This window comes from Opisthorchis viverrini (assembly GCF_000715545.1).
Source record: "Opisthorchis viverrini unplaced genomic scaffold opera_v5_146, whole genome shotgun sequence".
Lineage (NCBI taxonomy): Eukaryota > Metazoa > Platyhelminthes > Trematoda > Opisthorchiida > Opisthorchiidae > Opisthorchis > Opisthorchis viverrini.
In genome coordinates this window covers 588,303-612,359 of record NW_008751801.1, presented here as the reverse complement: position 1 = coordinate 612,359, position 24,057 = coordinate 588,303, and the positions used below count along the sequence as shown (strand labels likewise).

The 24,057-nt window shown below is 40.8% G+C and overlaps 1 protein-coding gene across 1 annotated transcript; it reads left to right on the top strand.

The window, feature by feature from the left end:
- Positions 1-532: 532 nt before the first annotated feature.
- Positions 533-13,883, top strand: T265_06746 (hypothetical protein; the record flags this gene model as incomplete). Its single annotated transcript, XM_009172091.1, has 11 exons — positions 533-690; positions 3,861-3,940; positions 4,972-5,112; positions 6,355-6,482; positions 6,861-7,013; positions 7,792-8,017; positions 8,849-8,935; positions 10,608-10,687; positions 11,352-11,417; positions 12,204-12,378; positions 13,599-13,883. The coding sequence occupies 11 exons, from the start codon at positions 615-617 to the stop codon at positions 13,731-13,733; spliced, it is 1,347 nt and encodes a 448-aa protein (XP_009170355.1).
- Positions 13,884-24,057: the final 10,174 nt, after the last annotated feature.

The window sequence follows — 24,057 nt, the reverse complement described above, 5'->3', positions numbered from 1 at the left end:
ATCGACAGTTCACTGAAAGAACGCTAAAAACAAGTGATTACTCAGAATGCGGTAGGGACTACCGTGTACTTGAATCTCATACGGAATGAATGGCTTGTCGTCAGTGTTCTTCCCTTATGCCTGGCACTCTGTTCCCAGCCAGATAAAACTGGCAACAGTCTGAGTAAGGTGATCGTCTCTGAAACTAGGGCTGAGTCAAAGTTAACACTGTTTTTAAGGTAGGCGTAGACGACCTAGAAACAGCTCGGAGTACACGAGAGTCTCGTTAGGCAGCAAGATCGGTAGTTCACTTTTAGAGCCACTTCTCAGTCTAGCTTTTCAGAGATTTCTCTGAAATTTCTACAGTGACGTGCATCGTTAAAGGTGAGAAATAGTAACCCTGCGATCATATTCTCCGAGCCTGACATACTGATCAAACAGCTGATTGCAGTGTTCATTGATTGGTAGAGCTTGTGTGCGCATGATTGCACAACATAGCTATTCGCCTATCTCTAGATTTTAAAATCTCAATGTCGCTATTAGACAGACAGACCTACGGATTAAGCCACTATCCACGGCTCCATACAGCGGGAACAGGCGATCAATTGTGGAAATTTCGGGTTGTTTGATACACAATGACGGAGGAAGAAATAGGATGGAAAGACACTAATTTGGCCCTGTTTGGTTCTGACCTTGAAAAGCAAGTCAAAAGTAAGTTCTTTTTTGTTTCAGTGACAGTGAGAGCTTATAGTTCTTGGCCCCAGAGCATAAATAGTGGTTCGTAGCTTCAACAAGTGTGGTACAGTGCGGTACAGCCGCACACCAGACAGCGGAGGGCGGAATGTTGGCTCAATAGTGTAGTTTGCGGTCTTATGATTCTCATTGGGGTTGCGATCAGACGGAACTCATGAAAAGACAAGTCAAGGCAGGCTCAACAAGCGGAATACTAACGCACGTGAGCATGTAGGTCGGCTGCGCACATTCACACACACATGCTAGCAAACGGGTGTCGGACGGGACGGCCTCTGCGCCGAAGCGACTGACAGGTACCGATGAGCAAAACAAGTGGGGATCACAAGTGCATGAGGTCAAGTTAGATTTTTTACCATCACTCATCCTCCAATCGCGGAATCCACATCACGTGGTCATGGGAGGACCGGCTTTTCGATGGACTACTACCCAGAGGCCAGTGTCACTCACGTCGCGAATTTATTCTTCCTCAGAGAAATTTCCTGTGTGAGGTCTCTGGTCGTGAGTCTGTTTTGATTCTCTGCTGATTCCTATACGTCATTAATTGGTGAATTAAACACCTAATCAACGCCGAGACGTGGGGCCCAAATGTAGAGTCTGTTCTGATAAGCGGCTACCAGGAGCGAACTGCTGAAGACAGTATACAAGCAAACAACCATTCATAACAAGGTAGATTTTAGATGAGGTTTTCTGCTCACGTGCGTTAAGATATGATTAGGCTGTCATTTTTTTTAGTCTGTCATCATCACAGAACTAATTTAATCCAAACGGAGACCGATACTTGGATGGTCATTTTTGGTCATTTTTGTTCAGTCGGGCAGACTGGTGGTGCTTTTACCGAAAATATATCTCGAATTTTGATATTGCTTATGCAGCAAGAGTTGGAGGCTGAGTGGCGATTTTGATAAGCTTGTTTTGTGAAATAAGATCGAAATAGACTAGAACAAATAACCAGACTCGAACCAGACTCGAACGTGGTCATCGAGTGTCCTCAGTGGTGTAAGGCAACAAAAAACAATATTGATTATAATTAGGCACTTCAGAAATGAGGTGGACAGCGTTAAAACCACCAGAGATCATTACCTATTTTCTTATAAAAATTCATCCCTGGAAGTGTTCACCATGTTACGCGCGTTTTCTTCAGATGCTGCTGCTTCTACCTGAGTTATTCAGGCAGCTATTTTGCTGTGTGCCGTTGAACAAACTAAGTAGTGTATATTTAAAATTAGAGTAGTAATTAAGGCACCCACTTGTTTCTCGTGAATCACTTTGTTTAACTTGAGGCATCCAGAAACAGATTAACTCAAAGGATCGATGGAGAAATTGTATCATATCTGACACCTGCGGTACGACGATACGATGTCGGTTATAGCAGACACCACCTTCATCGACAGTTCACTGAAAGAACGCTAAAAACAAGTGATTACTCAGAATGCGGTAGGGACTACCGTGTACTTGAATCTCATACGGAATGAATGGCTTGTCGTCAGTGTTCTTCCCTTATGCCTGGCACTCTGTTCCCAGCCAGATAAAACTGGCAACAGTCTGAGTAAGGTGATCGTCTCTGAAACTAGGGCTGAGTCAAAGTTAACACTGTTTTTAAGGTAGGCGTAGACGACCTAGAAACAGCTCGGAGTACACGAGAGTCTCGTTAGGCAGCAAGATCGGTAGTTCACTTTTAGAGCCACTTCTCAGTCTAGCTTTTCAGAGATTTCTCTGAAATTTCTACAGTGACGTGCATCGTTAAAGGTGAGAAATAGTAACCCTGCGATCATATTCTCCGAGCCTGACATACTGATCAAACAGCTGATTGCAGTGTTCATTGATTGGTAGAGCTTGTGTGCGCATGATTGCACAACATAGCTATTCGCCTATCTCTAGATTTTAAAATCTCAATGTCGCTATTAGACAGACAGACCTACGGATTAAGCCACTATCCACGGCTCCATACAGCGGGAACAGGCGATCAATTGTGGAAATTTCGGGTTGTTTGATACACAATGACGGAGGAAGAAATAGGATGGAAAGACACTAATTTGGCCCTGTTTGGTTCTGACCTTGAAAAGCAAGTCAAAAGTAAGTTCTTTTTTGTTTCAGTGACAGTGAGAGCTTATAGTTCTTGGCCCCAGAGCATAAATAGTGGAACGTTTTAGATTGCGTTTACTCATCTGACCAATAAAATAACTACGAAGTCTATTACGTTTCAACAACACTTTCCGTAGGCTACATAAAAGTAGCATTCAAGGCAACTCAATTTCACAAAAGTGATAATTTTTCGAGTCGTTTACAGGTTCGGTCTATGGCTGATACATTATTTCATATAAAATTGTTATATATATATATATATATTCAGGCACTTATTCTTAGTACACTTCGACCCCGGTGATACGTATTATATGTTATTACCGGACATTATATTATATTACTTGTATATTATTATTATTTATTGTTATATTATAGTATATTATACCAGGAATTATATTCCTGGGCAAAAAATGAGAGTGTGAATCTCAATGACCAAGTTCACTTAAGTTAACGTCAAACAGTGCAAGGAGATTTACAGACATTATGATCAATATACTTATCCAGATAAAAAAATAATGCGCACCAGCTTCCACTTGCTAATGAAGATCCTCAAAAGTTTGGTCGAAGAAATATTCTGGATGCCAGACAAAACAACGTAAGCCTAATAGACTTTTTAATAAATAGCAGTATTTTACCCAATATTTTATAATTTGTGAATTTGCTGGCATAACTTAAACGGTCGGTTTTTTAGAAGCAAACACAGGTTTTTAACGTGAATTCTCTTTAAACGTTCTTCAAGTTTAAGTTAAAAACTATACTCCACAGCTGTTGTGTCTTCAGTTTTGCAAAAGCGCATCGCATGTGATTCTGTCAGTTCATGAAGGTTGAAGATAGAGCGAAAAGCAACAAAGGCAATTTTGAATGATACATCGCTGATCGGTTTCGAAAATTTTTAGAAGATAATAGAAATTGAGAGGAGATGCCATTCCTTAATCGTATGTCCCAGTTGCCCTCTGTTCTTGGAGATCTCATGCGGAATTTCACTCATGTACTTGTTCACCACCCAATGAATACCCGAAATTAAAATCGTGTTTTGATTGTTTCAGAGGAAGCTGCTTATGGAGAGCCATCCTGGGAGCCAGTTCTTCGTCAAACAGAGCCACGGCTTTTTGTCTGGCGTATCCAAGTAAACTTGTTACAGATTTTTTTTTAACTTTTCAATGAACTATCCGCTTCGGAGTGTTTTCAACAGTCGAATCTGATTTTCAAGTTCTTCATTTTAAGTGTGAATACTTCCTCATCCAAGTCATACTCATTATTTTCTGAGCCAACCCTATCAAAGCATTTGACATCGTTATGTATGTACTTTCTGTCCTCGTCAGCTGAGAATAAAAGAAAAACGTGTAGCAGAAGGAACATTTATCCCGTGGATTAGACCCATATGTTTCGTGAAAACAGATTTAGATTCACTGTGAATATGAAGTTGATGGCACCGTACACATAGGGTTGGCAAAAACTCTCCAGCGGCCTACGACAGTTTTTCTCCTTTTTGGGGCTCATCATAAACGGGTATCGGCTGGGGTTCGGATGAGTCGCCTGTGAAAACCAGAACTGGTATGCAAATATGTGTATGTTCGAACTATCTCACCGTTCGACCTCAACTAGGACAAAAGGTTGGCGGAAACTCGAGGACTGCGCCTAGCTGATGAGCCCCAAGAGGGGCGAAACCGGTCGTGGATTATCGATCGCAATCTTATGTGTACTGCGTTACGAACATTGTACCGGCCGAAACACGAAGCGGCCTGGTGCAGCACGTTCGGCCGAAGAACAGCAGCATAAACGATAGATTCAGCTGGGTTCCAGGTGAGTTTCCGGTGAAAATCAGATTGTTATGCAGACGAGTGTATCTGTAGAACATTGTTGAGTTCAGCAGCGAATTTGACATCTTCGCAGTTTCTCCTCAGAGTTTGGTCACCAATGGGGGTGGTATCATCAAGTTGTTTCTATGACCCAAGTGTGTGCTAGTCGAATATAAACGACACTGCTCGAAAGCCCTCTTTCGGATTTCAAGAGTGTACCACAGCTCTTTTGCTTTATTAACAGTTAAATAATGTGGCAAAACCAATTCGGAACGACTCCATGTAAATTCGCCCCATAGTCTGAACGACTGCCTAGTCAATTCACAGTTGTCCTGACCATACTCAACTTTAACTTCAGAATTTTCGACCCACCCCGGTCAACGAAAACGATTATGGTCAGTTTTTCAACGGAGACTCCTATATAGTCCTGAGCATCACAAAACGCAATGATAAGTTGGAGTACAATATTCATTTCTGGATCGGACAACACAGTAGTATCGTAAGTCATACTTGTTTCACTTTTATGCATTTTAATACACACACTGGTAGAGTTTATTGTGATTTTTTTAATTTGATACATATAATAAGGTAATAAACAGAAGGGCCAAAAAATCGACAGAATCCGCTTGTTGTCAAATTAAGAGAATTCACAGGAACTCTTGTGAACCGTCAAATAAAATTAACATGATAAAGCCAATAACATTTCCTACCTCAATAAACTTGAACTGCGAACCCTATTTAGAGAAGTCCTTTATTTTTCTGTTTGTTATTTCCAAGCGGAATTTTAGGGAAACCCATAAACAGAGCAAAGTTTTGCACAGAAGTGATCAACCCGTGAGGATGAGCTTTCATTCTCCGACCTTGGAGAAGACACAAAACGGCGAAGTCCGAAAATAACAAAAACCCTATACACACATACGCAGACTGGCTGCCCATTACATAAAATGGCCGATATATTGGTTACTACTGATCCGATTTACTCGGAAATTAGCAAGCTCTTCTTTGCTGTACTTGATTTGGTTGGATTTACGATAAGATACACGCCTGGACGTGGTTTCCTGGAACGCGTTACGAATATAATCTGAACTGAGGCCAAAACTGCAGATGCAGAAACGTATCATAAACCGACTATCTGGGATTCTATTGCTAGCCTAGACTGTCCTAATTTGTCTTTTTCCATCTTAGCCGATTTAAGTCAGATGGAAAGGACTCCTCCTCGCTCGGGATGACCTGAATGTTAAGAGCTGGTGAGGATTATTAAGGTTTATTTCACCGCTATCGGTTGTTACAGTCGTGGTGGACAAAGTTACCCGAGTCACCTGAATAAGACTAGAATTGCCGTGTTTTGGGTCCAGGATGTTCAGGGGGAAAATCCCTGTTCGTTTTCTGCCTTCGCTAGGGAACAAATACACTCAGGAATTGTTTAGGAATCATCTGGGTGAGTACTGCAAACCAGGGCGCTAATTTGGATTTCATCGTGGACACATTAAACAAACCTCACCCTGTGATTATCTATAGGCTATCAAGAGTGATGTACGGAGATAACTGATTTGTTCACCGTTCTGTGGGTTCATGAGCTGTGAATTTTATTGAGCATTCTTTCCACATTCTAACTCTAAGTGACTGGTAATCGGGACAAGCTTGTGCAACTTTACGTTTTGTCCGAATTGAACATACTGTCAAGTTTATTCACTTTTCAGGCAGTCCTATAACACCGTTTTTGCAATTTGTTCTGTCCTAGGACGAATACGGTACAGCTGCCTATAAGACTGTGGAATTGGACACGCTTCTTAATGGGGCAGCGGTTCAGCATCGTGAGGTCGAGAACTTTGAGTCAAAGCTTTTCAAGTCTTATTTCCCAAGTATCCGGTAAGCAAAAAAATGAGAAAGCTGGAAAAGCCGATCCAGCATGGTTCTTTTCAGAAATCTGTTGTCAAATATATGGGCATTCTGTCACAGCAGGGTAACAAATTACTGATACACAGAACCGAGTAAACACAGCAATCTCAAGAAGATACTTTGGCATCTTGAGGCAAAACTGAGAATAACAAAGGGCAAATAGGTACAAGCAAATCCACAATGGGAGTGAAGGGCGTGCAAAAAATTCCTAATTTAACTATCTGGGAATGACTTAGTTTCCATCCTAATGAAATTCAGAGTGACCTGTGAACTTAGCATCTGGAAATACTCAGCGGTCATTTTATGGCTAGATACAAGCCAATTAAATTTTCGTCTTTTTCTTTGCAGTATCCTGAATGGCGGATATGAGAGCGGCTTCCGCCATGTCACACCAAATGAATACCAGCCTCGGCTTCTTCATTTCTGTCTGCAAGAGAAAGAGAAGCTGGTCGTTATGAAGGAAGTTCCTTTGTCCGCCAGTTCCCTCAATTCGGGTGATGTGTTTATTTCGGATTTAGGTTCCACCGCCTATCAATGGAACGGGAAGCATAGCAACAAAGAAGAACGATATTGTGTGAGTTAGATAATTAAACGCCCCCCACCCACCAAGCTCGAAGAATTGTTTTGTCATCGCTCATTTGAAACCACTAACTTCGAACTACTGCTAATCGATTTTGTGTCTCTGGGGAGAGTCTGTGGTTGGTTGATAGTGCTCTTCTTTTACTTAACCCATTTCCAACCAGATTGCAACCTTTGCTAGATAGAGTGCTTCACATCAATCCTCAGCTGACTGACAGCGCCAGAATCTCTCTTCTACAGAATCTCTCTTCTTTCGCGTTCAGCATCGTGAGGTCGAGAACTTTGAGTCAAAGCTGTTCAAGTCTTATTTCCCAAGTATCCGGTAAGCAAAAAAATGAGAAAGCTGGAAAAGCCGATCCAGCATGGTTCTTTTCAGAAATCTGTTGTCAAATATATGGGCATTCTGTCACAGCAGGGTAACAAATTACTGATACACAGAACCGAGTAAACACAGCAATCTCAAGAAGATACTTTGGCATCTTGAGGCAAAACTGAGAATAACAAAGGGCAAATAGGTACAAGCAAATCCACAATGGGAGTGAAGGGCGTGCAAAAAATTCCTAATTTAACTATCTGGGAATGACTTAGTTTCCATCCTAATGAAATTCAGAGTGACCTGTGAACTTAGCATCTGGAAATACTCAGCGGTCATTTTATGGCTAGATACAAGCCAATTAAATTTTCGTCTTTTTCTTTGCAGTATCCTGAATGGCGGATATGAGAGCGGCTTCCGCCATGTCACACCAAATGAATACCAGCCTCGGCTTCTTCATTTCTGTCTGCAAGAGAAAGAGAAGCTGGTCGTTATGAAGGAAGTTCCTTTGTCCGCCAGTTCCCTCAATTCGGGTGATGTGTTTATTTCGGATTTAGGTTCCACCGCCTATCAATGGAACGGGAAGCATAGCAACAAAGAAGAACGATATTGTGTGAGTTAGATAATTAAACGCCCCCCACCCACCAAGCTCGAAGAATTGTTTTGTCATCGCTCATTTGAAACCACTAACTTCGAACTACTGCTAATCGATTTTGTGTCTCTGGGGAGAGTCTGTGGTTGGTTGATAGTGCTCTTCTTTTACTTAACCCATTTCCAACCAGATTGCAACCTTTGCTAGATAGAGTGCTTCACATCAATCCTCAGCTGACTGACAGCGCCAGAATCTCTCTTCTACAGAATCTCTCTTCTTTCGCCACTCTGAGGTGAGCATGGAAAACAGCACTCTGATCGGCAAACGATAGTCGGCATACGCAACACATCCACCAGCTTCTGGTGCTGGACACATTCTTCAACAGAAGTAACCGTTGCACAACCAAAAACCCGCTTTCTAATTGTCTCGTTATGGATTCGCCGACACCAACCCACACGAGCTATGATTCTAAGACAACAATTGTCGAACACTTGAAGATGTCTCAGTTCAGCTGCTCGAACAGGCTCACAGCCATACAGTAGAACGACGTAAGCCGTCATAACTGCTTTGACCTACTAACATGTGCATTTTGGACAGACATCAGTTATCTTCCTTATTCCGGCGAATGACTAGACATACGCTTTCTCGTAAACGTGACCATCTTTCCAATCTTTCGTGTTTTACAAATTGCACCTAACCGTAAGAGGTAGCTACCCATAGAAACGTTATTCTACCAAGCCCTGAGGTATTGCACATACCTGAAATTAAACCGACTAGTAATGATACCCTTAGAAGATGAATCTTCTATCACCAACTCATATTCCATATATGATTTAAAATGATCTGTTTCAGGCAGCTCAGTTCCTTCAAGTGTTGGAAAGCGAACGACTTGGAAGATGCAAGACCTACGTGTTGGACGAGGCTTCGACTGAGGACAATGTAAGCAGAACAACTTGTTCATATGTCACACACAAAATTTGGTAATAACTGTGCAGACTGAGTGGATAGTCATTTTGAAATTAAACAAATTTCGCAATTTTCAGCCTTAATTGTGTTTGGCATAAGTTGGATGTGATCAGTTCTTCCACGAAATATTTGGCTAAATAAACATAACACAGTTTCCATCCCCCTAAATTGGACCTCACTTAGGTCTCTCCAGTGAAATATTTTTATATCCCCCAACTTTCCAGAAATAAAGAGAGCGTCACCAGTGTGAAAGACCCCTAAATCAAACATCTGTTTCTTGAAATATTAAACCGTAGTCTAACCACTTAATGATCGGGCCTAATTAAATTTGGCAAGGTAATTACAAAATCCTGATGATTCGTATAACTACTAACGTACACGTAGAGTTGGGCCACATATTCTAGTAAAGACGCCATTTGATTGTGTATTTAATGACTCAGATGGGCGTGAGATGCCACATTGATAGTCTGGGAAACATTCTAAAATGTTGGCCCTCCCTGCCTATGAAGGCAAGTTCAAAAGACCTCAATTTCTTACTACAAACTGTGCTACTCTCTGATTTAGTACCATGCTGGTTAAAACAAACTGTATATTCATCGGTATCAATTTCGTTTGTCCTATGGGCCGCATAACTAGCTCCCAAACGTTTATGGATTCCGCCTTTGTCCCCGATTAGTGTTGGGCCGGGATCCGTGTTCAAGAAACCCTGGTATCCTAATCCAGACACTGGAATGACTGGAATGACTTTGTGCATTATTCATCACCTCAAACATTCCCACGGGCAATCAGGTTACATGCGTTCCATAAGGCATTTGAATCTTCAAATATGCGAAAGAAACAAACAGTTGTTCTTCATCTTCCGATGTACTAATATTGAGTCAAGTTAGTCGGGTACCAAGCATTGGTACGCTTTGCCTGGTAACTCAACAAACCACACCTGCAGTCAGCCACACGATGCGTTTGGTCTATCGACTCAGTTCAGCAGTAAAACTAGACATGGTGCTCACGAATGAGCACCATTATCTTTTAATCTGCCCCGTAATGGATTTGCGTCTTACAATAACGGGAACTTCGATTCATATTGTAGCCAAGCGGCACAATCTGAACCCTTACAATAATCTGTGGGGGGGGGGTGGATATCTGAAGCTGGACAGCAGTAGCATATCTTGACGGATCAGCCCACTTTCGTTTGCACTCCAGCGTTGATGACGTGTGCATATATTTTTGCTAGGTGGAGTATGCTGGGAAATTTATACACATTATCTAGCCGTTTCATCTTCATCTACGTCGGATATAGCAGCATTTCACCAGTCACCAGGAGGATTCAAATCTATAGCTTTCCGATCAGTAGTTGAACACTATGCCACTGAACTACAGCAGGCTTGTCAACCCGCACTTGGGCACGACACCATCCTGCCTTATTTTGTTTGTTCGAATAGCCTGTCCAAACAATTCCCTTGAATTACCGGAAATCGTGCGTGAACTCCGCTCAAAATTATCATACTCTCCCGATCACAGCAAGAAACTGCTTTCAGGTTCCAAAGCATCTCGTTAAACAGTAAACCTTTCAGCAAAGGACAAAATAAGATAAATTTTTAGCTTTGTTGTCGTCGAACCATGGTGGTTTTTTCTTTTTGCTTTACAGGATGAATTTCTGAGGATACTTCCTGATGTACCAGTGAAAAAGAACAAAACGGACTATGAGATGACTACACGTATGTATAGGTAAGTTGTTTTGACACCACAGTGTATGTCGTTTTTGCGGAGATTTCGTCCTGTAAGTGAAGCCAATCTATGTTGAAAAGCCAAGAAGCCCTGTACAACTGTTTCATCTTTATTGTGAATCATCAGCAGTGCGCATCTCCAGAAACTCCGAAGAGTCTCGAACACGCGAACTCTGGCTATTAGCCCACTTTCGTTTGCACTCCAGCGTTGATGACGTGTGCATATATTTTTGCTAGGTGGAGTATGCTGGGAAATTTATACACATTATCTAGCCGTTTCATCTTCATCTACGTCGGATATAGCAGCATTTCACCAGTCACCAGGAGGATTCAAATCTATAGCTTTCCGATCAGTAGTTGAACACTATGCCACTGAACTACAGCAGGCTTGTCAACCCGCACTTGGGCACGACACCATCCTGCCTTATTTTGTTTGTTCGAATAGCCTGTCCAAACAATTCCCTTGAATTACCGGAAATCGTGCGTGAACTCCGCTCAAAATTATCATACTCTCCCGATCACAGCAAGAAACTGCTTTCAGGTTCCAAAGCATCTCGTTAAACAGTAAACCTTTCAGCAAAGGACAAAATAAGATAAATTTTTAGCTTTGTTGTCGTCGAACCATGGTGGTTTTTTCTTTTTGCTTTACAGGATGAATTTCTGAGGATACTTCCTGATGTACCAGTGAAAAAGAACAAAACGGACTATGAGATGACTACACGTATGTATAGGTAAGTTGTTTTGACACCACAGTGTATGTCGTTTTTGCGGAGATTTCGTCCTGTAAGTGAAGCCAATCTATGTTGAAAAGCCAAGAAGCCCTGTACAACTGTTTCATCTTTATTGTGAATCATCAGCAGTGCGCATCTCCAGAAACTCCGAAGAGTCTCGAACACGCGAACTCCTGGCTATTAGTTTGAACACTGTTAATCAGCAGTGTGATTAACTCGCACGTACACAAGATATAGCGCCGCTCATCCTTCTATCACGGGATTCACATCACTAGGTCACACATGTTGAGCTTTTTGAGCAACGACATCTCTGTGGAAGCCTAGAGCCCAGATCTAAGCTAATCCACTGATGCTAACTCACTTGATGTACACGTGAAATCCTCCACAAGTAAGGTTAGCTTACCCATGGGACGTGTGGTCTTTCGTAAGCACTTGATTCTTAAAATCATTGATAATTCTTTTGTGCATAATTTCACAGAGTGGTTATTGTTCATATTTGTGTGAGTACTGTCTGGTCTAACGTAAAGACGGGCTGCGTTCTTTGTCATCCAGACTCATCAGTGTTCATTACATCCATCAGCCTGACTACCCTTCAAGATAATATTACCTTTCTCGTGACCTTTCGTGTAATTTCCCGGAGCACATTTCGTCAGATAAGCTAAAAATGTTTAGCAGCTTCCAACGGAACCAACAGGATATCCATTTCAGAATGGCTGAATGTCGTTTCATCACAGCAATACCGAGAAATCATACATTTTCCTCTTTACTCCTATCACCTCATTCCAGATTGAGCGACGATTCTGGAGAACTTCGTTTCCAGTTGATTTCGGGCAATGGTGCACCGAAAAAGATGGTCGCAGAAGATGATGTTTACTTCATTGATACCGGAGGCGAGCTGTTCGTCTACATTGGTGGAAAATGCTCGATTCGGGAGAAACAGAATGCCATATCTTATGCTCACGTGAGTTGATCGTTGAGTACCATGCGCCTATTGCCCAGGCTACTCATTTAGGGCAGCCTGTGTTCAGATTAGTAACATTCCAGTATTCTGGAGCGGAATATAAATCTAGTAGACCATTGTGCCACTGACTAATTGCGACTGTATGAATTACGTTCAGGCTGGTAGGCTGTCAAGCTTGACCGCTGCGGGCAGCAGAGTATGAATAATAGTTGACAGTAAACAGAGGCTGTTTAGCTGAAATCCTGCAACAGCCCAGTTAAGTGAAGTTTGGTTCTTCCTTCCGTATTGTCTGGCATTTATTACGCCCATCTGTGCGTTTGTTCGCTGTTAGCGAATTGTGCACAGTTTCTCTTCTCAGAAAGTGGCCGCCAGGCGAATAATGGATACTCTGACTCCGCGTATAAGGATTGTACGTTTAGTTACACTATTCACATAGGATAGTGGCTCAGCACTATGATGGCTCAAACCATTCTACCTACTTAGCGAGCACCGTTAGCATGTTTCCACTCCAGACGTAACGCGGAGGTTGCTGAAAACATTCCAACAGCAGAAGACACATTTTTCTCTTCTTGAGGCTCATTACGTAGACTGAGTCCCCGACTTCCCGTCAAACTTATGTTCTACTCAGGCCCAAATGAGACGTATTTCGACAAACCCTCCAGTTTGCACGCGACATTAGTTCTGGCAGAAGACTCAACCTAATCCAGCTGAATCGCTCGTTTGCGATGCTCTACTTCACATACATATCGGTGCAGGAGCAAGAAATTTCCTTGACAATGGTGAATAATAATGGTCGTGCAGGTTGCACAAATGAATGTCCATCTGTTCGTTGATATTGGCAATTTGACTCAAAACGTGTCCTCATCGAACTAGTTGACACCGTGAGCACACAGTAAGTAAGCAGTGCACGAAGTATGGGCTTGCACAGTGAACTACCACCAAGCTGCGACTCACCGCTAATTTACTGTGCGCGGCTACGACAATTTCGACAAATACTCAACCCAGCTAACAGAAAAGCATCTGGGAGGACTAACTTAGTGGAACACATTCAGTGTCCTTAATTAGTTTACTGATTTGTGCCAGCTGGCGTCCCAATAATTGTGTCTGATAGACTGGTACGTGGTTGCAGGAAACGGATCCGAGTTAGGTGCATGGGTAGCGAATTACGTAAGCTCTCGTGTATCTATTCTATTTCATTTTCTCACCTTCCTCTGCTACAGAGTTATCTACAACAAACAACGCATCCACTGATCCCAGTGACGGTGCTGACCGCCGGTCAGCATTGCAAAACCTTGGAGGATGCGTGGGACAAGGATAGAACCAAACACTATTTGGAGATCCCAGCAGCAAGCTAACCAGCCTGTTTTCCAGCTCTGAGTTTCCATTATGCCAACTTTCCTAACCCACATGAACTGTGTCTGTGTGTGTGTGTAAACGTTGGTCACTTACTTGACTCGAACACTGTTTCCCTATGGTTTTCTCTTATTAAATAATGAAATGCAACAGATTCGTTTATCCTAATTTCTCGGGGAAGGAAATATTTTTCCAACCTGGAACCATTGCTGCTCACCTAGCCCGCTTGATGCTTGCATAAATGGGTCGAACAGAACACTGGTTTTTAGACAGTACCCTTAAGAATAAGTGTGTATATTGCACGAATATGCGTGATCCGGTTTAGATATCAGGATGCAAAAGGTCGTTCTTAGGCCACAGTGAAACATTTTCCTGGCTTTTCTTTTGAGGCGCTCATTGACAAGACGTCGGCTATTAAAGTGTTTCCCAGCGTAGTAGAATATCTACGACATTTGAGTAAGTAATCCCGTTTAGCTGTGCAAAACATCCGTTGGAGCTATTCTATTCTTTCATCTGTAGCATGAACATTCCTCTGGTGCGGTAGCAATCATTAGCTTCTTTCACATCTCCAACAGTCGGGGCGGTGTTTTCGACTAATTGAGGAAATGAAGCTATTTCATTGACCCAAATGGCTATTTGAGCAGAACAGTGGATATCCTTTTAGATGCTCCTCTGCTGACCAATTTTAACAACTGTTACACTATATAAACCACATAGAATTGTACAAAATACTCACACTGGAATCAGGGTTGGCGCTTAATCTGATCGTGGCTCGATTGGATCAAGCTGCGGGGAGAAACTAACCAATTAACAGAACCAAAGCGTTCAGTGCAGGCAAATGGACCAGTAAAACTACCCTGTAGTAAACCAAAACATCCCACTTTTAAAACACATCAGGGCGCGTAATTGCGGTATCACGTATTGATGATGTTTCCTCGATTGATGACTGAACGCTCTCCGAGGAAGATTCACAACCTGGGCGAACGAATCAGAAGCCGTGACCAACAACGTGTAACCCAAGATGAGCTAGCGACATACTGCCAAAAACCTCATTCCAGAGCACCGTGAAACTCACTACAACAAAGCGCCAGGTTACATTGTATGGTTTGGTTTTCCACCTGCAGACACATGGACTACACTACTAGGCTTTACCAGGCATCCAGTCTCTCTCTACAAAAGGACAGAGATTCTACTAAAAGGAGATACTTATGATGACACGCAGATCTGATGCCTGCAAACGCCACTGATTAGTCAACAAATAGTCCTGCCAAGTATTGGTTTTGTCCCCTCAAATGGCCAGTGAATTAAACTTTTATCCCAGGAACCCACGTGATTCAAGGTTCACAGTCTCCAGCTGTGGAGCGCAAGCCAACGAGTTGAGGCCTGGTTAACTCATCTGAGCGCGAATAACGCCCTCAATACTCAGAAGTTGTTATCGTTGTTCCTACTTTGTAGTGAACAACGTCAGGCTAGAAGTATCCCTTCTAACTTCCCTGGCTCCTTTGATGTGGGTATTGGATATTGAATGATGTCCATTTAGTGTAACCAGTCCATGCGCTGACTCCTTGCTTTACGACACAATGTCACAAAGGACATTTGATTGAGTACTCGCTCGATTAGAAATAGAGTCCATGCTGATCCTTTATCCGAATACAAGTTAAGGTTAATATCCATGTAAAAGTGTGCAAGGCTCATTTTTTACGGTACATTTTCGAAAATGTGAGCTTAGATCCAACCCAAAGTCAGACGAAGGCTCCTACTCAGGTGTCCTCCACATGAGTAGTGTCTGGGGATGCACGAAATTCGCAGACACTCCGTTTTAATCTATTTTGAGCCCAGAAGATGAAAGTTGTCTCCGGAATCCAAGAAAACTAACCCCTGACTTGAACGCCTATTCGGTCGCAAGTTTTGCTTGGTGCTCATACGCGTGATGAACTTATAGAAACGAAGCGGTCGATAGAATGTCTCCCCGCTTATGGTGCATTTCCAACGGAAGAATGAGTTAGTTAAACAGCTGCGCATTATGTTTTGTGAATAACGATACACTGTTGACTACTGAAGACTTTTTCGAGTCCACAGTCTGAGTAATATCGTCATGCGGATCAATCGTATACCACAGGATATTCTGTCAAATGTCTACAATTCTTAGAGAATATTTGTGAGCTCTTTTAGTGATACTGCACGACAGACAATATTCCCGACGAAGGTCACCACTCAGGTTGGGCTGGAATAACCTTTCCTGTGAACTAAACTTATCCTAGTAGACAGGAGTGAATCGAAGCGAACCCAGCCATTTCTGAGGAAATCTCACCCACTTCTTCTACTTCGCCATGAATCGGTCTTATAATGCGTACATTGCGGATATAATGCCGAATACATGTACAGTATGCTTCAGGTAAAGCATAAGCCTGACGGAGATCTGGTGGTCCTGCCTACCTAATGAGCCTCAAGAGAGATGAAACTATCAGTGTTCTGTCAAAACGTTTTCGGCAACCTGATAAGTAGTGGATTATTTCAAGCAAAAACTAGCTTTTATTTTTGAGGTATTCTCTTTATGTTTCTGGAGCCGAACTACCAACAAACAACAAGCAAGAACAAGTAGGAACGTAGAACAAAGCCAGTCATTTTGTCGCTCAGTTATGTCTGGTTCTTAACTCCAAGATAAGCAGATAGCCTTGTTCAAGGTCTTTTATACATACAGTATCGGAAAATATGGTCTGTTCAGCATAGCCTTGCTGAAAGCTAACAAGTTTCGATTTAACTCGGAGAGTAAAGTGCTGAGAGCTGTTTTGGGATCAGTTCTCTAAACAGTGGTTCGATGTGCTTTGTATTCGATGAGCCACTTTTCCGGATCTGGGCTTACAGTTTGAGTGTCGATCGATCACTCACGTGATTTAAATGACGGGTAAAATGTTCTGATACGCATACGCGTAAGCTACTACATGTTCTATCACAGTCAGTTTTATAACAGATACTTACGTCGGTGCAAAACAAATGGTGGGCGGCTGGACAAGCGCCATCATTTACAGCAAGTATTTCGTATCGGTGGCTTTAGTTAAATCGTATCGCTATTTCCGTCATAAAGAAGCAATTTAGTTCTTCAGGTTTCAGCCCAAAAAAACGGATATCCTTTAAATTTCGTTCTGGATTCTGGTGATGAAACCTTTTCGGGATGACAAATCTGGACCCTTCCTTAGCTGCATAAGTGAAGATCGAACGTCAAATTCACATTGTGTCCAAGACCTAAATGTCAGCCATCTAGTAGGGTACTGCAAAATCTTAAAAAGGCAGGCGTTTTGTCAAGACAATTAGTTGATGATTCACAAAGCAACAGCAGCGCTTGGTTCTCAGACTTCAGGAATCTCAGACACCAAACACTAATTTAATTTGCCTAGGTCACAGCTGTTCGGTTGGTTTAAAGAGTCAAATAACGAAAAAGAGCTGGCGAATTGTGGAAGCAGTTAGAATGGTTACATTCATTTACTTAACTACCTATCTATCTATCTATCTATCTATCTATCTATCTATCTATCTATCTATCTATCTATCTATCTATCTATCTATCTATCTATCTATCTATCTATCTATCTATCTATCTATCTATCTATCTATCTATCTATCTATCTATCTATCTATCTATCTATCTATCTATCTATCTATCTATCTATCTATCTATCTATCTATCTATCTATCTATCTATCTATCTATCTATCTATCTATCTATCTATCTATCTATCTATCTATCTATCTATCTATCTATCTATCTATCTATCTATCTATCTATCTATCTATCTATCTATCTATCTATCTATCTATCTATCTATCTATCTATCTATCTATCTATCTATCTATCTATCTATCTATCTATCTATCTATCTATCTATCTATCTATCTATCTATCTATCTATCTATCTATCTATCTATCTATCTATCTATCTATCTATCTATCTATCTATCTATCTATCTATCTATCTATCTATCTATCTATCTATCTATCTATCTATCTATCTATCTATCTATCTATCTATCTATCTATCTATCTATCTATCTATCTATCTATCTATCTATCTATCTATCTATCTATCTATCTATCTATCTATCTATCTATCTATCTATCTATCTATCTATCTATCTATCTATCTATCTATCTATCTATCTATCTATCTATCTATCTATCTATCTATCTATCTATCTATCTATCTATCTATCTATCTATCTATCTATCTATCTATCTATCTATCTATCTATCTATCTATCTATCTATCTATCTATCTATCTATCTATCTATCTATCTATCTATCTATCTATCTATCTATCTATCTATCTATCTATCTATCTATCTATCTATCTATCTATCTATCTATCTATCTATCTATCTATCTATCTATCTATCTATCTATCTATCTATCTATCTATCTATCTATCTATCTATCTATCTATCTATCTATCTATCTATCTATCTATCTATCTATCTATCTATCTATCTATCTATCTATCTATCTATCTATCTATCTATCTATCTATCTATCTATCTATCTATCTATCTATCTATCTATCTATCTATCTATCTATCTATCTATCTATCTATCTATCTATCTATCTATCTATCTATCTATCTATCTATCTATCTATCTATCTATCTATCTATCTATCTATCTATCTATCTATCTATCTATCTATCTATCTATCTATCTATCTATCTATCTATCTATCTATCTATCTATCTATCTATCTATCTATCTATCTATCTATCTATCTATCTATCTATCTATCTATCTATCTATCTATCTATCTATCTATCTATCTATCTATCTATCTATCTATCTATCTATCTATCTATCTATCTATCTATCTATCTATCTATCTATCTATCTATCTATCTATCTATCTATCTATCTATCTATCTATCTATCTATCTATCTATCTATCTATCTATCTATCTATCTATCTATCTATCTATCTATCTATCTATCTATCTATCTATCTATCTATCTATCTATCTATCTATCTATCTATCTATCTATCTATCTATCTATCTATCTATCTATCTATCTATCTATCTATCTATCTATCTATCTATCTATCTATCTATCTATCTATCTATCTATCTATCTATCTATCTATCTATCTATCTATCTATCTATCTATCTATCTATCTATCTATCTATCTATCTATCTATCTATCTATCTATACATATATACATATATATATATCCATTTATCTACCCTTCAATCTCTTAATCTCTCGATCTGTTCACTTACGCAGATTTCATGTTTTCAGTCTGACGAGTTTGAATCAGAACGCATTGTTCGCTTAGAACGCTACTCATCCATAAATACGGTTCTTCAATCTAGTTCCCTAATGCATTCTAAAACTATAAAATCGGCCCACGCTGCACACCGAATACGTGCATAGTTAGGTTACTTCTCATGTTTCTTTGACACCGATCACGGTGAGTACGATTTTATATGGAGTTGGTAACTTGAATGATGTAATTCCTGGTCACCAGAAACCTCGAGAAAAACGGTAAAGTTCGATGTAATGCAGCTCAAGATAAATAATTCCACTTTATTCACCCGGAGAGACGTTTCTAAAATCCAGGACAATGCTGCGGTGCAGAACGGTCGCACATTGACTGAAATGCTCTACGGTTAACAATCAATAGAATGCTCTTAAAATCGTTCATTCAAATCAATCAAACGATGTGTGGAATGCTAGGCCGGTCACGCGGCCTAGGCAACGGACTGCTGATTCTCACGTCAAATGATTCACACTCGAAGAAGATGAGAAACAGTCCTACATATTCACCTGTTAGCCGAAATGTCTAGAAATGTGGTGAATGCTGCATATGACTGTTGTGAATCGGTTAGTTAATGGATTTTTTTATCAACAGCGTGAGAACATAAGGAAACGTTACGATGCAGAGGTAATCTGCATCGACTGCACCACACGGGGCACAGAGTAGACTACGCCAAGTACAATAATGTGCGCATGTCATTTGTCTGCAGTCTCAGAAAATATGATTACGAGGCTGACACAAGAAAATGCGTTCTTACGAAAACCCTCGTAGACAGCGTACGGATTGTAGTAGANNTGATTGGGAGGACACTTCATATCGACTTCACAAGCAAGAAGTAACGTACTCATCCTAAAACTTGATGGTACTAGGATGGCGTGGTGAAACCTGTGCATATTCTCTATAAGATGTACACTAAAACAAACCCCCTCCTATAAAGACCAGTCTTATCCATCAACGTCGTCACCATGGTAAATTTATTCTGACTCCGATGTCTACAAATGAATTTAGTTTTGGTAGGCTGAATCCGGCTGAATCTCCTGTTTATCATGATCCGCTTGAAAGCAAATGAGATTATTTATCGAATTTAGTCGACCTTGGGTTCAGGTAGAGCATAAAGTTGACGGGAACTCAGGGATTGCGCCTGCCTGATGAGTCTGAAGCAGAAGGCAAAGCCGGCCGTGGGCTGCCAAAGAGTTTTCAGTGACATGATGGGAACCTGCCACTTCCTGCTTTATAGGCAACATCTTTAGATCCAGGACTTATGGGGTTCATACTTACTGAACCTTCCATGAAGAGCGTGGAAAGTATGGAATGAACATCTTAATGCCATGAAGTTTTCCAATTTCCAAAGAAATCTCAATACATTTGCTAAGGTAAGAAATCAATTTGGCCTACACAACCACAAAAAATATATCACAGTTGAATACTACCCAGTTTTACTTGGCCTATGAAGTGCACTTCAGCAGTAAACCCTCTCCCAGGAGGGACCATTGTTAGTGGCCTCTGATACTGTTTATCAAGGAAACACAAATTGAATGGGTTTTTAAGCCTTCAATTAGAGACAGTCTGCAATATTTTTTGGAAATGCTTTATTTCTCGCCTCAAAAGTTTTCTGAAATTACAATCCAAAGAAGTTTTAACCTTTGGAAGAATTTTCACTTGGATCGCGGGTGACGTTGGAGAACTGGATGTTTTGCCATGTACCTTACTGAGATTACTTCGGTTCTCAAGATGAAAAAAAACCTAACTGGAAAGGATATCATAAGAGAGTACGCCTGGGTGGGCATTCAGAGCATATTTTCACAGATACTGTGCTCTCGGAGTGAACCAGTTTCGGTTCTGTCGTATGGACTATTGAGGGGGTTCTTTGAAAATATACCACACCTTGAAAAATATCACTTCTGGCAGACGTTTCCAAGTACATTCTACAATCGAGAACATTGCAGTTAAATTGGAACCTCTTGAGACATCACTCTGTACTAGAAAACAATGGACCAACCACAAGTGACCTCATGTGATGAGTGGTCGTTTCAGGGTGGTGTTGAATTTTTCCATGTCGTTTAGGAACAAATCTTGCTAGGCAATCCAGAACAACTTCAGGGAAGTCTTAAGTACCATTACTTTGGTAAGATTACTTTCTTGGTGGCGTTGTCCGAACTTGACAACCTGGTCTTTATCAGAAGAAAAATTCTGCTCTGCGGGGACATATAGATTGTTTTATGGGAGTTCAGCGGTAATCTTTGAAAATAACATCTATCGTGACCCAGATGGTCAAGACCATTGTTAGTGGCCTCTGACACTGTTTATCAAGGAAACACAAACTGAATGGGTTTTTAAGCCTTCAATTAGAGTCAGTCTGCAATATTTTTCGGAAATGCTTTATTTCTCGCCTCAAAGGTTTTCTGAAATTACAATCCAAAGAAGTTTTAACCTTTGGAAGAATTTTCACTTGGATCGCGGGTGACGTTGGAGAACTGGATGTTTTGCCATGTACCTTACTGAGATTACTTCGGTTCTCAAGATGAAAAAAAACCTAACTGGAAAGGATATCATAAGAGAGTACGCCTGGGTGGGCATTCAGAGCATATTTTCACAGATACTGTGCTCTCGGAGTGAACCAGTTTCGGTTCTGTCGTATGGACTATTGAGGGGGTTCTTTGAAAATATACCACACCTTGAAAAATATCACTTCTGGCAGACGTTTCCAAGTACATTCTACAATCGAGAACATTGCAGTTAAATTGGAACCTCTTGAGACATCACTCTGTACTAGAAAACAATGGACCAACCACAAGTGACCTCATGTGATGAGTGGTCGTTTCAGGGTGGTGTTGAATTTTTCCATGTCGTTTAGGAACAAATCTTGCTAGGCAATCCAGAACAACTTCAGGGAAGTCTTAAGTACCATTACTTTGGTAAGATTACTTTCTTGGTGGCGTTGTCCGAACTTGACAACCTGGTCTTTATCAGAAGAAAAATTCTGCTCTGCGGGGACATATAGATTGTTTTATGGGAGTTCAGCGGTAATCTTTGAAAATAACATCTATCGTGACCCAGATGGTCAAATCTCAACTTGAGAAAGTAATTTTCGGGAAAAGCTTTTCGGAAGAACAGGTAGGTAAGTTTTTATTCAAATTTCTCCTTACCGCGGAGTCAAGCCCTCAAGAAACGACTAACTTTCCTCTTCCGAACCTGTTTGAAGTCTAGGAGAATATGTTTTGCAAAAAACTATCTTTTCTTTTTCATTTTCCAAGAATTGCCCAATCGTTTGACAGCATAAGAAGACCTCGCTTTGGTCAGGAAATAAAATCGTCAGCCTACTAATCTGGTTTCAACGGGATGCTCAGCTAAACTCCAGCTGATTTTATGGTTTAGAACACTGTCCAACTAAATGTACTGAGGAAGGACTGCTTTACGTTTACGTTGACACAGTATTCGAGAAGATTGCAAACGAAGCATTCAGCTGGAGTGCAGCTGAGTCTACAGTAAAGCCAAAGTAAAGTACACATAAGTGTGTTTCTCAAAAAAGACCTCCATTTTGGGTTCAAGTAGGACATAAGTTTGAGAGAAACTCGATAACTGTGGTTACCTGATGAGCCTCAAGAACGTCAGAACCATCCTTGAGAAGCTCCAAGCACCTAGTTGTACAAGAAACTTTTAACTCTGTGATATGTTGCACATCATTGCGGCAAACATTCATTTCGCGAAACCCCGTCCATTCAATAGCGAAGAGTACAAACTCACAATGCTAAACGACAAAAAGCTCGCAGCAGATGTTGATGAATCATCCTGCAGACGATGTGATCCGGTCAGAGGGGGGGGCAAGAAACGGGGTTTGAATCCAATAGGAGACTGTAGACACAGCTTAAGGAAACTTCAGCCTAGTATTTTCGGATTCATTGGAGAAGATAATGCTGTTTCCTAATTGTTATCTGGGGAAATAAATTGTTTTCAGCAGTTTTCTCTGGTGTTTCCAATATGAAGTTGACGAGCCACTCAATATTCAAAATTAATGTATGAGTAACGGTCACAGTCATAGTGCAAAAGTGTATATTATTGATGGAAACTGCGATTAGAGTCTGGTCAAGTGTCAAAGCTCCGGCTCCTCACCTGACTGAGAGCGAGTACGGGAGTTGCGCTTTTGTTCATTGTTATTTACTATTCAAGAGGACGCTTGAGAATGTTCACGTCTCAGAACGTTGTGCAAATGACGTTTCTTCTCTCGTGTTTGGTAGCTCGTAACCGCTTAGTTTTTTTGGTCAATAAACATCATTTCGGTGAAGGACGCCCCACCTTTGAGCTTCCCACCAGATAAGGAGAGGGGTAGTTGACAATTGATCAGACACTATTCACATATTCCATCAATGCTTTGCATCAGTACAATAGTAATATGACATGAGTAGGTCGTGTGGATAATTGAATGGGGATGGCCAAACTGGATTATCGTAAACTCTGTCCAACAAAGTCGGTTAATCTTGGTTCACTCTTAGGATTCGGACGATGTCTGATAGGTCCGATTATGTCGGGTGTCCGTGTCAGTTATTCTGTTCCCGGAACGTGAATCATCATTGCGTTGTCTTTAAAAATTAGCCTGCTTTCTGGCAGGCCATTAAATCTTGAGTGCAAATGGATGGATCCAAGTGGATCCTAATAATTCTTTCGAGTAACCACAAAAAGGGACATTTAGAGGGTCGTTCTCTTCAGACAGCTTACGGCCAAGGCCTTACTAACCAACAAATAGATAACAAGATGGCTTAACAAAGAATATACTAGAGTAGCTGCTACATTGCTGAAGTTTGGCCGGAAGGAGTTTCCCATATTGCGTTCCATAAAGTTTTTATTTGAAAACATAATTGTACCTCTCTTTGTTTTGGAAATTCGTTAACCGATTGACTCATGTGTCCCAACTTGTGGAAGGATCTGATTGCTAAGTGCCAAGCACTTGTGTTGGATATCCGTGGGCCAGCTAAAAGCCTTTCAGTTTAAAATTTGGTGACAGGCTGGATTAACCAAGTTGTATCGTTTT